This window comes from Papio anubis, chromosome 12, assembly GCF_008728515.1.
Source record: "Papio anubis isolate 15944 chromosome 12, Panubis1.0, whole genome shotgun sequence".
Taxonomy (NCBI): Eukaryota; Metazoa; Chordata; class Mammalia; order Primates; family Cercopithecidae; genus Papio; species Papio anubis.
In genome coordinates, this window is record NC_044987.1 from 33,923,194 (window position 1) to 33,938,080 (window position 14,887).

At 34.9% G+C, this 14,887-nt stretch overlaps 1 protein-coding gene across 1 annotated transcript in view; it reads right to left on the minus strand.

Annotated features, from left to right (window-relative positions):
• Positions 1–472: 472 nt before the first annotated feature.
• Positions 473–14,887, minus strand: part of CNTN5 (contactin 5) — a 1,333,698-nt gene continuing 1,319,283 nt past the window's right edge. Inside the window, exons 24-25 of the mRNA XM_031653895.1 lie at positions 9,129–9,297; positions 473–3,252 (exon numbers count right to left, since the gene is read on the minus strand). Of these exons, the coding sequence (XP_031509755.1) occupies positions 3,149–3,252; positions 9,129–9,297 (273 nt within the window). The 3' untranslated portion in view covers positions 473–3,148. The remainder of the gene's footprint in view (positions 3,253–9,128; positions 9,298–14,887) is intronic.

Genomic DNA, 14,887 nt, shown 5'->3' on the forward strand with positions numbered 1-14,887 from the left:
AGTGACTGGATAGTTGGAGAGAAGCATTTAAAACAAATCATTATAATGTGATTATTGGTATAGTTGAGATGTATAACGGGGTTAAGGGACAAAAAAAGAGTCAATGCCTATGAGAATTGTACCTAGAATAGATTGGGATTAACTGTTTATAATAAAAGCAGAAGTATGCATTTAGCAAATTATTTATGAAACTGACTTAATGTAGTCTCTTTTCCTGAAAAGAAAATAATGAGTTTAACCCTGAACTTATCCCATCTGTATTTGCTTCATTTCTTGTTTTATTTTTTGATATAGCTTCAAATTTTCAAGTTGGGTCTTCCATGGACATTTCTGGAGATTTTTGAACCTAAAATCATAACAGCATAACATAATGATATTTCAGTGTTAAAATCAGACCATAATCATTGGCATTCTGTGCTCTGCATAAAATAAATAATGTCATTCATATAGTTGACAGGAGAAAAGATAAAAGTCAATAAAAAGAGAATTATTTATTAAAAAGATCTAATGTTACAAGAACAGTACACAGAACTATTATTTGACTGTGCCTTCCACATGGTATATACCTTATATATAGTATATATACAGATCGTACACAGTATATTTAACAGTTTGACATGGGGTCCACAGTACCTTCATTTGGGTATGCAAAACTTTTGCTTTCATGAAATTTCAAATTATAAGGACTGTTGCTTTCTTCATATTCAATTGACATTATATAAAAATACAGTCTCTTTAGTGATTTAAGACTGTGGTTACTATCCCATAGAAGAAAAAATTCAGTACTGTAGCTGAAAAATAATGTACCTTGATAAGAATGCTCTTCTGATTTCTACAAAGTAACAGATATGTAGCACATAAGTACATAAACATTGAAAACCTGTTTTCTAAATAGGTTTATGATGCAAAATACATATTCTGTGCATGTTAAGTAAAAACATTCCATATCTCTGATTCCTGTAAGAATACAACATCAGACATTCTACGTGTAAATACTCTGTCAGATATGTACCATCCGTCAGCTAATTAAAAATATTGGTTAAATTTGTCATTTTATTTGTTTAATATTTTACTGGGCTTTGCTTTCTGAGAGTGTAAGTAAGAAGTTGATTCTTAAAGTCCTTCACTAAATCTGGTTTACATCACCATGGAAAATGAAGACAATGGCTTGATTCATGAAATACATAAAATTATTTTGCATTAAAAATATTCTTTCTGCCTTTTTTTTTTCCAGATGCACAATTCATTCATGAAAGTTACATTATACTTGGGAGAGCTCATGTTTTGTCAGCTAACCAATTAAGCATCCCTGTTTTTGCAAAGTCCAAAGTCCAGCTTCTCCCACTTTAAAGGAGGTGTTCAAGAAAGGCTACTTAGTCATAATTACTTACAGGCTTAAATATTTACCATCTGTAGTACTTACTATAATATCTATTGACCGAGTCTTTCTTTTAACTCATTTCTTATTTGTTTAGGGTGTCTTACATAATTTTCCCCCAAGAGAATATGTAACCTACATACAGACTTTTCCTGTGGCTCTGAAACTATTATTTTAGGATGTTGAGAACAGAAACTTCAATCACTCCTCTGATTCTACAAGGATTAACCTTGAGAGCTAGCAATTTGAGCTCCATATTGTTTCATTTTGCTTGTTATTAATGAAGCAAATACAATTAACAAGTTTAAAGTATATAAAATTATAAAACTATTTTTTGTTCTCATGTTAACATCACCTATAAAACCATAATTTTTCCAGGCTCTTCTCTGGCATATGACTTTGCAGTAACTGTCCTTTCCTGCATTTGCATGGGTATGATGCCAACTCTGGCACATTCTCATGTTTGTTAGAACTTCTTTAAGATATCTTCAAGTAGAAAATTTTCATCTCATTTTCCAAAAGCTCTCTAAGATCTCTCAGGCTCAAGTTGACTCTTCGAAATAGCAAATAAGGATTACTTCCCAAGCCACAGAATCAAACAGTGCATAGCTGGCTAGACTAGCTGAATCCCTGTACTGATGCCATGTTTCCACAGCTTAATTAAAAATTCAATTTATCCAAGAGAGACTGTCTTTATTTTACTAGTTGATTTTATCAGTGGTATGTGATGCATGGAACTGTTTTTAAAAATCAAAATTTATTTGTTATGCTTGAACCATTTTAATCTACAGACTATGCATAATTATTTGCACAACACATTTTCATTGTCCTTAAAATTTTTGCAAAATTTTGCAATTAGAAGAAAACCTTGGACCTAATTCAACATCTGCTTTGGCAGTAGGTAAAGAAATGGAAACGCTGTGTCCCATACTCTTCTCATTTTTAAGTTAGCACCCGTGGCAGCATGTCTGCAGTTTTTAGTGATCATATTTTTTGGTGATGTTAAACCATCTTTTATTATTAAAAATAAATATTTATTATATTTGCTGCTAGATAACATAGTACTTTATGAAAAACAATAGCACTAAAATTCATTTGGACTCAGTTTCTATTTATCTTGCACTAATGTAAATGGCTTATTCCCTACCCTAATAACTTGCTCTAGGGGTGCATATAGAATAGCATATTGACAAATCTTGCTATTTCACTATGCAATCATACAATATTTTTCAAGAAAATTTTTGTGTACTTATCTTATAATGGACCACATCACTGAAGCATTTTTCATATTTCCTGCTGGTTTGGAAATTGAGATATTCAGCCAAAGGGAAAATGAAAAACACTGAACTCAGTCTTAAGCAACCTTTTCATTCTCACTTTTGCATTTGTCTTAAAACAGATCTGCTAAAGGCCAGTTACTTAACAAATGGATGGCACACACTCATAGTCATAGATATAAAATAAAATCCAAACATATTAAAAAAGTAAAGAATACATTTGACAGAAATTACCTTTGCTTACAAAAATTCATTACATACAATCTGCATATTTTTACTGGACTAAGAACTGTCCTCTCCATTTACAAAAACCAAAGAGAAACCTGATGGATAAGTAATATTTCCCCCCTAACCTCCTGTGAGTTCACCATGTATAGTTCCAAGTTTTTAAAGCTCAAGCTCATCTCAGGATCCTGGTTCTCCACTTACACTACACTCTATTCACTGCTGTTATCAAGCTAAAGCGAACAAAAGCAAATTAAGTCAGCGGTTTTCACCAGGAGGCTGAAGGAATCATCAATGCCAAGAGCAACGTGACTGATGATGAAGATGTGGAGAGAGTGTGAAGGGTCGACTGAGCACTTGTGATTTTTCCACCTGTGAAAAAAAAAAGCATCAAATGGAGCAAATTATTTTGGTTTTGCTTGAGCTAGGCCAGAATTGCTTTTAGTATGTAAGACTAATGAGTGCAAGATTGGTCCTGTTTCTGATAAGAGTGTTCTTTGTATTTATAAAATCAGACATTATCTGAGGTTCCCAAAGTTATATAGAAGGGACAAGGATATATGAGATATTGTATTGAAAAGGTGATGTCATGTCTAACAAACACATCCAGTCAGGAGATTTAATTTTCACCAATGATGAAAATATTCCAAATTCAGATATAAAAATAAAATAATTTTGATAGTGCACAGTTCGGAAAATGGAGCAAAAGTAACAAAAGCTTGTGGCAATATGAATTCCTAATTTACAGTCATGAGCTGCATAATGACATTTCAGTCCACCATGGACTACATATTTGATGGTGGCCCTGTGAGATCATTATGGAACTGAAACATTCCTATTGCCTAGTAATGTTGTAGCAATTATAACATTGTAATGCAATACGTTACTCAGATATTTGTGGTGATGCTGGCGTAAACAAACCTGTTCTGCTAGTTATATGAACGTATAATGTACAGTATTGAATTGATAATGGTAACAAATGATACCTGTTATTTGGCTTATGTATTTACTATTTTTTTTTTTTTTTTTGAGATGGAGTCTTGCTTTGTCGCCCAGGCTGGAGTGCGGTGGCGCCATCTCGGCTCACTGCAAGCTCCGCCTCCCGGGTGTACGCCATTCTCCTGCCTCAGCCTCCGGAGTAGCTGGGACTACAGGCGCGCACCACCACGCCCGGCTAATTTTTTGTATTTTTAGTAGAGACGGGGTTTCACCTTGTTAGCCAGGATGGTCTCGATCTCCTGACCTTGTGATCCGCCCGCCTCGGCCTTCCAAAGTGCTGGGATTACAGGCGTGAGCCATTGTGCCCGGCCCTGTATTCACTATTCTTTTAGTAATTATTTTAGTGTACTCCTACTTACAGAATAACAGTTAACTGTAAAACAACTTCAGGCATGTCCTTCGGAAGGGCTTCCAGAAGGAGGCATTATTATCACAAGAGATGATAACTCCATGCGTATTATTGCCCCTGTAGACCCTCTAGTGAGACAGGATGTGGATATGGAAGACTAATATTGATGATTCTGACCTAGGGCTAAGCCTACACTAATGTGTATATTTGTGTCTTAGTTTCTAACACAACAGTTTAAAAGGCAAATAATATAAAATAAAAGAAAAATATTAAAAAGTTTATGAACACAGATATAAAGAAAATTTTTTTACATCTGTATTATGTATGTGTTTTAAGTGTTACCACAAAAGAGAGAAAAAGTTAAAAAATTTAAAAAATTTATAAAGTAAAACAGTTACAGTAAGCTAAGTTTAACTTATTAGAGAAAAAATTGTTTTTATAAATGTAATATAAATATAGCCTAAGTATACAGTGATTATAGAGTCTACGACAGTGTACAATAAAGTCATAGGCCTTCACATTCACTTGACAATCACTCAGTGACTCACCCAGAACTTACAACCCTGCAAACTCTGTTCCTGTTAAGTGCCCTATAGAGGTACACCATTTTTTATCTTTTATACTGACTGTATCTTTACTGTAATTCTATGTTTAGATACACACATAGCATTGTGTTACAATTACAGTATTCAGTGCAGAATCATGTTGTATATGTCTATGGCCTAGGAGCAATAGGCTATACCATATGCCTTAGGTGTGTAGTAAGCTATACCATCTAAGTTTGTGTAAGCATACTCTATGATGTTCACACAGTGAAATTGCCTAAGGATGTATTTATCAGAACTTATCCTCATCATTAAGAAATACATGACTATGATTAGTAAATTTTAAAATCTAATAACGTTATTTTATTTACTGAATTTATTGATGTGTCCTTGATTGACTGTTTCAGTTGAGTGAGCTTAAATTCTAGGTTCTCATGCCAAACTTCGCAAAACATGGTGATCTTTCATCACTCTTTCTTACACCCAGGAGAGGTTCTTTATGAGACTAAAACATTGTATGCAGCTAATATATTAGAATCGCTTTGGGATTAAACTGACTGATCCAAGGTTGATTAGTCTGAAGTAGTTTTTTTTGTTTGTTTGTTTGTTTTTTTTTCAGACGGAGTCTCGCTCTGTCGCCCAGGCTAGAGTGCAGTGGCCGGATCTCAGCTCACTGCTAGCTCCGCCTCCCGGGTTTACGCCATTCTCCTGCCTCAGCCTCCCGAGTAGCTGGGACTACAGACGCCCGCCACCACGCCCGGCTAGTTTTTTGTATTTTTTTTTTAGTAGAGACCGGGTTTCACCGCGTTAGCCAGGATGGTCTCGATCTCCTGACCTCGTGATCCGCCCGTCTCGGCCTCCCAAAGTGCTGGGATTACAGGCTTGAGCCACCGCGCCCGGCATAGTCTGAAGTAGTTTTAATAGCCCTATATAACCACAAACGAAATGACTTTTAGATATTAACTTCAGGAACGGTTCTTCAAGCCAGAAGCCTTCTGAAGCATCATGATCATAATTGATTATTTAATAAACGCTTATTGTATGTCACATACTGTACAAAGCCTTTTATATATGTTATCTTAATTGATCCTCATAACATTCCTATAGGGTAAATACAATTATTTATTCCCCTCTTGCAGATGGAGCTGGGGCTTAGAAAGGCTGTAAACTTGCTTAAAGTAATTGAGGTAGGAGTTAGTGGATTTAGATACTTGTGTATTATCTCTTAAAACAATGATTGGCCTTAGTTAAAACCCTAATAATAATAATATAATCTACTACCCAATTGCTGAAATCTTCTGTCAAGGTAATCCTCTCTGGCTAGACTGAGTGTAATGGGATTTGGGGGGTAATTTTAGTTGCAAAGATAGAGTCTGAATTTATTTTCTTGATACTTAAGAGCCAGAGAATAATTTGGTAAACACACACATGCGCGTGCGTGCACACACACACACACACAAATGCAAAAACCAGTAAGTCTTTGAAAACTTTTACAGCTAATACACTACTAGAACTTATCAATCAACATATTGGAGAATGTTGCATATATTTCAACTTGTACAAAATGGGGTTATTGTGAAGCATATAGCCACTTGTGAACCATAAGAAAGGCAAGATGACAAGACTCACTGGAGTCGTATGTGCATGCTTAATAAATAAAAAATGTGAAAACATCCTTTCTAGCTATTGGAAGTGGCTGCATCTTAATTTACATGACACTTTTATAAAAATATCTCACTTTCAGAATGCTAAGTAGGGTCTGTATCTCAAATTCCAAATAGAATCTACAAAACTAAAACATATTAATTTGATATAGCAAAGCAACCCCACAAAACAACAGAAAGAACAATATTAGACTAAGTTCTGGCCCCAGCTATAAAACTAACTAGCTGTTTCACTTGGGCAAGTCATTTGATATCTTAGGCACTTGGTTTTTGCAATATGATAAAAATGAAACCAATCATGACTCAGGGTCTGAGTCTAAGGTAGACAATAGTGTAAGAGTTTCCCATATTGAAACTCAGGAAGTGGGTTGCACTGATCAAAATGTTATTAACTGAAATATAAAAGTTGATAATTTTTTTCTTGGCATAGAAGTTACAATTTAAAATATCAATGGGAGAATTAAGATATCATAAGTACTTCCAAGGTTGAGGCTGATCTTATTCAGATAATACTATAGAATCTGATTGTGTTAGAGTTGAAAGTAACCTTAGAGAGTCAGAGAAGAATAAAATACCTAACTCAAAAGTTTGCTGGAAAGATAAAATAATATATAGAAAACACTTAGTTTAATGCCAGGAACACAATGAGGTCTCAGTAAATGCTCACTGTATTGCTGTCTAGGAATTTGACGTGCTGAAGCAAGAGGAAGGTTGTCGTATATTTTGCTTTTCAGGAAATAGTCTTTTAAGATGCTCTTGAAAATTCAGCTCCCTCATCTGAACAGTTCAATTGTGAAATAATTAATGCGGAGATATTATAACTGTTCTTGCTGTTGAAACTATACTTTCATAAATGAATCATAAAGCATATTAAATTTTCATGTGAGCACAATAAAATTTAAATTCTTAAATCTTTTCACCAGAATTTCTGAAAAAGTCAGATTTCTCCCATCTTATGTTTTGTATTTTTAACTAGTCATTTAAAAATACTTTTAGGTGTACTGAAAAGTCATGAGACTAAGGAATTCACCCGGATTCCTTAAATGTTGACAGTTTATCATTCTCGTTTTATTGTTATTTCTATACATACATCCATTTTTCTGAAACACTTGAAATTTCAGATATGATGTGCCTTTTCCTCTAAATATTTTAATGTATAGTTCCTAAAAATAAGGCTTTTAACAATATAACCACAGTACAGTTTAAAAAAAAATAAATTAATGTTGATGTAATATCTAATTTACAGGTATGCAAATCTTATCAATTATCAATAATGTTCCTTATCCTGTATTTTTATGTGAGACCTTATCAAGTATCATAACTGGCAGCTAAATTATGAGGACATATGGACATATAGAGGGGACCAGCACACACTAGGGTTTATCAGAGGGTGGAGGTTGGGAAGAGGGAGAGGATCAGGAAAAATAACTATTGGGTACTAGGGTAAATACCTGGGTGATGAAATAATCTGAACAACAAAACCCCATGATACAAGTTTAACTGTGTAACAAACCTGGACATGTACCCCTGAACTTAAAAAGTTAAAAAAAAATTATCAAGTATTATGTCAATAGCTTTTCCTCAAAGTTCCAGTCTGTTTCATTCTTTTCTGCACTGTATTTATCTCCCATTTCATGGTGGCATAAAAGAAATCACAAGCAATGCCTCTGGTCTGATTTCAAGTTGATGAGTAAGTTAAATAGCACAGGGCCACCTACACAGCATGACGGGACACTTCCCTGTAGGTTGATAATTCTGCTTGGGAATGATTGCTTAACAAATGATGTTCCTAATTACCCACTAACTGTAATGAGAAAATGTTATATAATGGTCTCATAAAATTGTCTAATACTTTTAAAATCAGAAATTTGCATATCTAAATCTTTTGCTGCTTTTTTTGACTACCTCTATGAAATGGTTACTTTCTTCTAAATTTCTAAAATCTCGCTTCCTTTAATCAGTTTTTCCTTTGCTTATATAATAATGATGGTGGTGGTGAAGATACGTGGTTTTGGAAACAATCATACCCAGGTCTTTATCCTGGTTCTGAAACTTAGTAATAGTGTGGTCTTAGGCAAATTACTTAAACGTTTTCTACAAAACAGTAAAAATGTCACCTATCTCATATGATTGTTACTAAAATTAGATGATGTATGTAAAGCACTTTTGACCATGCCTGACATATAATAAGGGTCAGTGAAAGCTAGCAGTTATTAATATTGCTAATAATAATGTTCAATAAAATTTATAATTTGTTTGGAAATCAATAAATATGACCAAATTTTAATTTTAAAAGCTTCCCTTTAAACTCCTTATTTTCTAACAATAAAGGCAATCAAAACAACAGAAACGTAGGTATGTCAAAACCAGTGTAATATCAGTTTAAAAGCCATACTCCAAAAACCAAATGGCCAGCAAGGTACTACTTGAGACCAGGATAGGCAAGGACATTTCACAAATCAGTACATTCTAATGAAAATGTCAACTCCTTTCTAGATTTGTAGAAATTCTGCAATTGTGAGCAGATTACTGTGGTTCATACTAATCAGAAGATAATATAAAAATCAGAGAGGAGAAACCCCTCAACATCTCTGAACCGTGAAATCTATCACATCCTCAATTTTGATGAGTTTCATACCATCTTGTAATTGTTGGTTGTCAGCAAATTAAACCTACTATGTCAAAACTCACCTGAATATGATGGTACCCTAATTTGAGAACTAGCTGTTCCATCTCCTCCTTCACTATATGCTCGAACTTCAATAATGTAGACTCCAGCATCTGGGAGTGGTACTACTGCTTGAAGTTTCTGTGTTTCAATAACTTGGCTGTTGCTGTGACCCTCTTGCCTATAAAAAACCTATGAGTAACAACAGAGGTTTAGACATTGGATATGAAAGATTACAAATGCACATTGACTACCTACTGAGCACCACATTCTGAGATAAGCACAAGAAGCTTACAGTTTAGACAGATACACAAGCAAATGTAATGCATGTGCATTGTACTGCAGTAGAAGTATACAAAAGGGCCATGGAGGTACAGCAGAGAGTTTCATTTTGTCTAGGGGTTTAGTGAAGGCCTTCCAGAAGAAGTGATGTCTGAACTACATATTTAAATATGATAGAGTGGACCAGTTGGAGAAAGGGAGGAGAATTCCAGAAAGAGATAAGATAAAATGAGTAACTACATCTAAGCAATAAGGAACAATGGCATGAGGGTAGGGAATGGAGAGGGGATATATGGGAATAGCGAGGAATGAGGCTAGAGAAGTAGGGAGAGAGGAGGCAGATCATGGAGAGTCTGTTATGCTTGGTTATTGAAATGAACAATATTGTAAGGGAGTTTAGAAAGCTCATCTTCAAATAGCTTGAAAGGAGTAAAGAGAAAATTTGTTAAACATATAAATAATAAATCCTTAATGATGTAGGAAACAATTGAAAGTGAAAATTTTATTTTTTCAATTTTTACTTTTATAGTGGTTTGCTTTTTGGTGAAATCAGCATTTGGATACACTGTGTAGCAAGGCTAAAGCTTTTTAGACATCTGTTGTGGTATCATAATTAAACATGCATGCACAGAAAACAGAATTTTGGAACTGCAAATCAGGACACAGGATAATCCTTTGTTTACATATTAAAAAATGAAGTCCATAAAGTTTAGGTGACTCGTACAAGACCATGTGGCTAGTTAGGGTAGAAATCTCATCAGAAGATTTATATTTGATAATCACTTCAGAGCTATTTTACTATATTGTACTTTTACTCATGTGCCTCCAAAAATAGTCAAGTAAAATTTTTTTTGGTATAGTCAAGTAGCAGCAGTTAAGATGTGTTTAAATGTGTTTTTATTCAGGTTCATTCTTCTTTGTGCTTTTTCATAATTGGTGTTATAAGTATGTAATAGAAAGAAAAATGGCTTTGTATTCATACAGATCTGGATACAAAACAACTTCCTACAAAACATAGCAAAAGGAAACGAAATCTCCTATACCATCCTGGCTGGGAAAATTTGGGCAAGTTATTAACTTCTGTAACTTCAATTTATTGTACTGTATGGTAGAGATAATAACAATTTTAGGGTTTTTAGGGGAGTAAAATGAGAAAGTGCATGTAGAATACCTAGCACAGGACCTGGTGCGTGATAAGCCTAATAAGAGAAAGCTACTCCTTCTGTTGCCATCATTGTTTATTCACCGTTAAAGGGTTGGTATTTCAAGTGCATCATACAATATGAACTGACTTGGGAAATTAGACAAAAATCGACATATCTTTTCTTATGGAAAATGTGTTTTGAGCTTGAATTAACTTACATACAAAAAACCCAAACAATTCTTTAGAGAAACAGTATTTCCACATATTGAAGCTTGCGTGTACTTGATCCCTCTGAATTCTAGTAATAAACGATCCCTCCATTTCACTTCCTTTTTTTTTTCCATTTAATTTTAAATCTAATTCACGTTCTTGGGAGGGAAGTGAATTCTCCATTTAAGTGTGATGTGCAAAAATGGCATCTATTGAAATCCTTATTATAAAGGATGCTATAGTCTCAGTGTAAATGCAAGTTGATAACAGTATCACCAAACATTTACTGGACATCTCATGCAGGCCGGGCATGAGTGCTATATACTGGAGATTCATCATAGAATAAGATCACATGGTTATGGTCTTCCTGGCATCTATTGTCTAATATTGAAGGCAGACAAACAATGCAATGAAGCATGATATGTACTGCAGTGGGAAATATATTTGATGCTATAGTAATGCACAAAGTGGGTACTTAGTCAAGATTGGGGAAATCGGGAACACTTCCTGGAGGATGCCTTAAGCAGCTTTTGTCTTAAAATGTGACAAATATATCTGTATTTATGCTTTTGATTTGCATGGAGCATCGTGATGAATTAGAATTCTGATCATATGAGGTAATTGGAAAGCAAATTTATGGGAATGGGAAAGTATGTAAATTGGTGAGGATTGGCAGGAGAGTGACTATTTTAGAGGACACTGTTATTATGATTCAATAAATTACAATTCTTATGACAAAGAAAAATACATCCAGCAATGCATATCTAATATTCTAGAGTTGAAGAAAAATTTGTGGATCAGTTGAGATTTAGGATTAAAAGGTAAAGACAGGGAAAAAAAATCAGTGGTATCAAAAGGAGTCTGAGATTAAGTGTGGCCTTTTAGCAATATATCCAGGGAGATGGAGTGCTAAACATATATGCAGATCTACTAAGTGAAAAGATACATTAAATTAATAGTTAATCTTCAGTGCTTTAGAGAATATTGGCTCATTTAAAAATCCTGATTTAGAAAAGATGAATGAGAATGAGAACTATGAGAAGGTTAAGGAGTTATCAAGACATGTAAAAAAATAGTTATTGACAGTAAGGAGTCCAGTGAGTTCTTAGAGAATATGGACATTCATAGATTGACAGTTGCAATGACAGCTATGTTTATGTATAAAGGAAATTGTGTAATGTATTGTGTCAAGGCTATTCTCAAATTTTGGTATTAAAAAAAAAAAACGGAGAGCAGTGGGTTATCCAAAGAGATGATCCTAAATAGAAAATGTGGTATTGCTATTCTCAAAAGCTTGATCTGGAAATGGCTATTCTATATGTTTGATGGTAGTAGAATATTGAGGTGAGTGTGCTAAACATATAACAGAATAAAGTTTTGCTGGTTATACCCAAAGTACTCCTGAGAAGGATGGCTCATATTAAGAGAAAAGCCTATTCCTCTACTGAGCATCTTGGAAAGAGTTGATGGGTACAACTGCCCTTCATAAAACAGGGTGAGGAATCTACAGCCTCAGTCACAATGGGATGGGTAGGAAGGAGTCAGTATGACAATGGAAGTTAGATAAATAGAAGCTGGGAGACACAGTTTCAGTGAGAAGTCACTGCATGAAGGTTGGCTGAACACAGTTATAACGACAAGACTTTCTTTTGGGCCCTTTGCAGATGTTTGCTTGTATGTTGTTCCTTTCTAACTCTATCTCCCCGGCATTTTCAAAAAGTCTGCTTCATATATATGCTGGATATGACATGAGCCATTTCTGTTTGAATTATTTAAAATTCTGAAAAATTTCAGGCATAAACGAATGTAAAGAGGATACTATAATGAACCTCATTTAAAAAGACTCATATATGACTTAACTTGGATGATAGGTAAATGAGGATGATAGGTAAACACAGAAAAGAAGGCTGAGTCTCATATTTAGAGTGACTATAAGATGAAGGGGCCGGGCGCGGTGGCTCAAGCCTGTAATCTCAGCACTTTGGGAGGCCGAGACGGGCGGATCACGAGGTCAGGAGATCGAGACCATCCTGGCTAACACGGTGAAACCCCGTCTCTACTAAAAAAAAAAAAAATACAAAAACCTAGCCGGGCATGGTGGCGGGCGCCTGTAGTCCCAGCTACTCGGGAGGCTGAGGCAGGAGAATGGTGTGAACCCGGGAGGCAGAGCTTGCAGTGAGCTGAGATCCGGCCACTGCACTCCAGCCTGGGCGACAGAATGAGACTCCGTAAAAAAAAAAAAAAAAAGGGAAGGAAGAGCTGCAGAATAAAAGAAATCAGAGACTAGAGTGGCTATAGACTACAGTTCCCAAGAAGCTGGAGAAATACAGGGAAGGGCCTCAAACTTCCAGTGGGTATGTAAAACAGTATCAACCCAAGTGTACATATATCTCAGGAATCTGGAAGCTCAGCTGATATCTCAGTCGCATAAACAAATGAGAACCTCTGTTTGTATCTGATATGGTTTGGCTGTGTTCCCTCCCATATCTCCTCTTGAATTGTAGCTCCCACAATGCCCACGTTTTGGGAGGGACCTGGTGGGTGGTAATTGAATCATGGGGGCAGGTCTTTCCCGTGCTATTCTCATGATAGTGAATAAGTCTCATGAGATCTGACTGTTTTATAAAGGGGAATTTCCCTGCACAAGTATTATTCTCTTGTCTGCTGCCATGTGAAACATTGCTTTCATCTTCCACCATGATTGTGAGGCCTCTCTAGCCACGTGGAACTGTGAGTCCATTAAAACTCTTTCTTTTATAAATTGCTCAGTCTTGGGTATGACTTTATTAGCAGTGTGAAAATGGACTAATACAGTATTGATGGATTGTGTAATAACTAATAAACTTTGGGCCTGATTTTCTTCTATTTGCCCCAGCTTTGTAAACAGGTAAAAAGTAAAGGTGGGTGAGGGGAGGTATATGGTGAAGGGGTTGTATACCTAGGAAAGGCTATTTTCTAGATATAGACTTGAAAAACTAATAGTTTTCACTTGGATTATAGCCTGAGGTCCTGAATTCTTTCTAACTGCTTGAGTATTTTCTGAAGGGATAACAGTTTCTGTTTGTGGGGAAGGGGACATTTGCTGAAGTGAAAGCATAGCCCCTGAACATTCAGTTTTATTTTCCCTTTCACTCAAGCATAAGTCTGTGTGAAGAAAATAAGGTGGAGATTAAATGGTTGTTTTACTTTATAATCTGGGTAAAGTACTTTCATGGTGTAAAGAAAAAAAATTTCCATTTTCAAGATCATTAAAAATTATGGCTGAATATACTTTAGTCCATATGTTTCTTTTTGGCATTTCTTTAGTAACACCAGTAATGGTGAGTCTTACATCATGTGCTACAATTAGTAAGGATTCTAGATAGAGACCCCAAATTATAGGAGTTGTATAAATAAAATGTTATTTGTTTAAAAACTTTTATTTGAAAACAATAAGTCAAGGTTGGAAAACTTTTATTTGAAGTTTTTATTTCACTTTCCCAATCATTTATAAATAATGTGTTAATAAAATAGGCAGTTGATTCTGAATTGGGGAATGTAAATACAACAGAATAAATAAAGTGACACGTTTACTGACCTGAGGAAAAGTCATAAATATGCTAAATAAATTACCAAATTGGATTCAACTTCTCAAATGGAAAGTTATTTTGAGTGGAAATAATTTGTATTATTATTTGGTACAATAAGGGGTGTCTGCAACAGATAATCCTTTCCAATATCTTGCTGGTTCTCTATGTGTCTCTGTTCCTTACTTGTTAATGGAAGGTGTGATATCTTGAAATTATTGCTATTAAATCTGAATTTCTTAAGCAAAATTCCAAGAAGCCCAGGATCTCTTAGACAATCTCAAAAATAAATCTGAAAAGTTTCACCACTAGGTACTGCTTAATGTTTATCTGAATGAATTCAATTTTAATGTGTTACCTATTGGGCAGTTATATATGGTTCAATTCCATCTATCTTTCATGATTTTGTTGGTCACTTTTGAAGGCTCTGACAAGATTTTGTGGTAGAGAGACCTCTTTTTTTTTTTCTCATAACATCTATTAACAAAATTTCTGTTATCATCTTTCTCTGGTAATATGTGGTAGTTACATATGTTGCTTACACCTCAATGTCTGAAATTGAGTAAGAAAGTAAGATCTG